Source organism: Camelina sativa, chromosome 15 (genome assembly GCF_030686135.1).
Source record: "Camelina sativa cultivar CO46 ecotype springtype chromosome 15, ASM3068613v1".
NCBI lineage: Eukaryota > Viridiplantae > Streptophyta > Magnoliopsida > Brassicales > Brassicaceae > Camelina > Camelina sativa.
Genome location: NC_141894.1, coordinates 14,664,781 through 14,666,723, shown reverse-complemented (window position 1 = coordinate 14,666,723; position 1,943 = coordinate 14,664,781). Strand labels below are relative to the sequence as shown.

General features: G+C 31.1%; 1 protein-coding gene across 1 annotated transcript; it reads right to left on the bottom strand.

The window, feature by feature from the left end:
- Positions 1 to 1,049: 1,049 nt before the first annotated feature.
- Positions 1,050 to 1,634, bottom strand: LOC104748491 (uncharacterized). The gene has a single exon (XM_010470124.2). The coding sequence runs from the start codon at positions 1,632 to 1,634 to the stop codon at positions 1,050 to 1,052; it is 585 nt and encodes a 194-aa protein (XP_010468426.2).
- Positions 1,635 to 1,943: the final 309 nt, after the last annotated feature.

Genomic DNA, 1,943 nt, shown 5'->3' with positions numbered 1-1,943 from the left:
CGCAACCTATTACACAACAGGATTACTATATACATTAGAAGATATCCCGTGCTTTAAGCACGGATCAACATTTTAAAAAAAATATATAATATAATAATAAAAATTATTGTTATATATTTTTAAAAATATTATTTTGTTTGAGATAATATTTATTTTAATTGTTCTATAAATTTATATATGTCTTTTTAAATACTAACTATTTTCGAATATTATAGTATTTTATTTTTGATGTATATTATAGTTTTATATTGTTTGTTTGTTGTATATGCATCAATATTTTGTAAAATATGAAGTAGTAATTTTAATATTAGAATTGTAAGCAAATAAATTTATTAATTCATCAACTATATAAATTTAGTTTTACCAACCCGCCAATGTTGAAATTAAAACAAACATTCTTTTTTCATAGATTGAGTAATATATCTTTTACATTAAAAAGAGTAATATATCTTTGTTTTTAAAAATTCAAATTACAACACATGCAGAAAAATTCTGCATATTTTGTAATCATAAGTATAATATGAAAATTCCAACCAATTTGTAAATAAAATAAAAAAATTATAGGAGAATCATAATTTGATATCTTAATAAAATCTTTGAAATCTAGTTATTTAAAATAATTTGATTGTCTACTTGGATATAAAATCGTAGTTTTTGAAAATTCTGATTGGTTTATATTTAAAAAAAATATATTTAGTAATTTTCGTCCATAGTTTTATTAGAGGGAGAAAACAATTTTTTTAAACTCATAATTATATGTATTTTTAAAAAATCTTTGCTGTTAATTTTTATTTTTTATATTTTTTCAAGTGCAAATTAGTTTTGATTTGAATATAGTTTTTTTACTTTTCTAGATTTTTTTATTTTTGATATGTCAGCGTTTTTTATTTTTAATTACTTATATTTATTAAATTAATCTTAATTAAAAAATTTTAATAACAATTGAATGTAATATTTTACACATTTTAAGGTTTTTTTTTCATCAGATAGAATCGAAGTAAAAAGTTTTAACAAAAGCAGAAAAGAACAAAGAAAAACAACTACAACCACTATAACCCCTCGCTCCTCACTTGATCATGAAGCCAAGAAGGCCCTCCAAGTGAGAGGTAAGACTTAAACCGACCATCCCTTGTGACACTCGATGCAATCGCCATCGCAACCTTGTTAGCAGAACTCGCAGCTGAGTAGCATCTCCACGCAGAGAACTTAGACAAGGCCATGAGAATCTCATTTAAAACCAGATGAAACCGTGGACAACCTGTGGGGTTATTAACAGCCTCGATAACCAGAGCATTATCTATTACAAACTCCACTTTAGGTGTCTGCAAGATCAAAAGCGCCTCTATTGCCCACAGAAAGGTGCGCAGTGTCGCAAGAAAACGTGACTCAGAGGCAGTCAGAGCATGTCTAGCGTGGTATAAAACCTGGCCTTGGTAATCTCTCACGATCCAAGCACCACTAGACAAACAAGAGCTATTCCTCCATGATGAACCCACATTACATTTAATAAATCCCATCGGGGGCTTACACCATTTGACCTCTAGTTTACCCTGTTGTACACACTTGGGCTGCTCTGCATATGATGGTAAGGCCTGAACAGCATTCCATTGCAGAGACTTTTCCTGTGCCGTCATAACCAATTTCCGGAGATCACCAGTTTTCCCTTGGAATACCAAGGTATTGCGAGTTCATCCAAAGTTCCTTACCCTTATGCACGAATTTTGGAATAAGCCATCTTCCTATCAAGGTTAATGCTTCCAAATCCCCCATAACAACCAAGGTATGTCAAACCGCACCTCTCCTGGTATCGTGTCATCCTGCATTACAGACCATAAGTGTTCCCAGTTTTGATCAACATAAACAGGAGAAAACCCGCCACTTGGAGAGGGAATATTAGCCATGGCAAAAGCCTGTCTAGCCACAGGGCAAACAAAAAGCATATG

Coding starts and splice junctions, on each gene's coding strand:
- LOC104748491 (XM_010470124.2), bottom strand. CDS start 1,634: ATGACGGCACAGGAAAAGTCTCTGCAATGGAATGCTGTTCAGGCCTTA.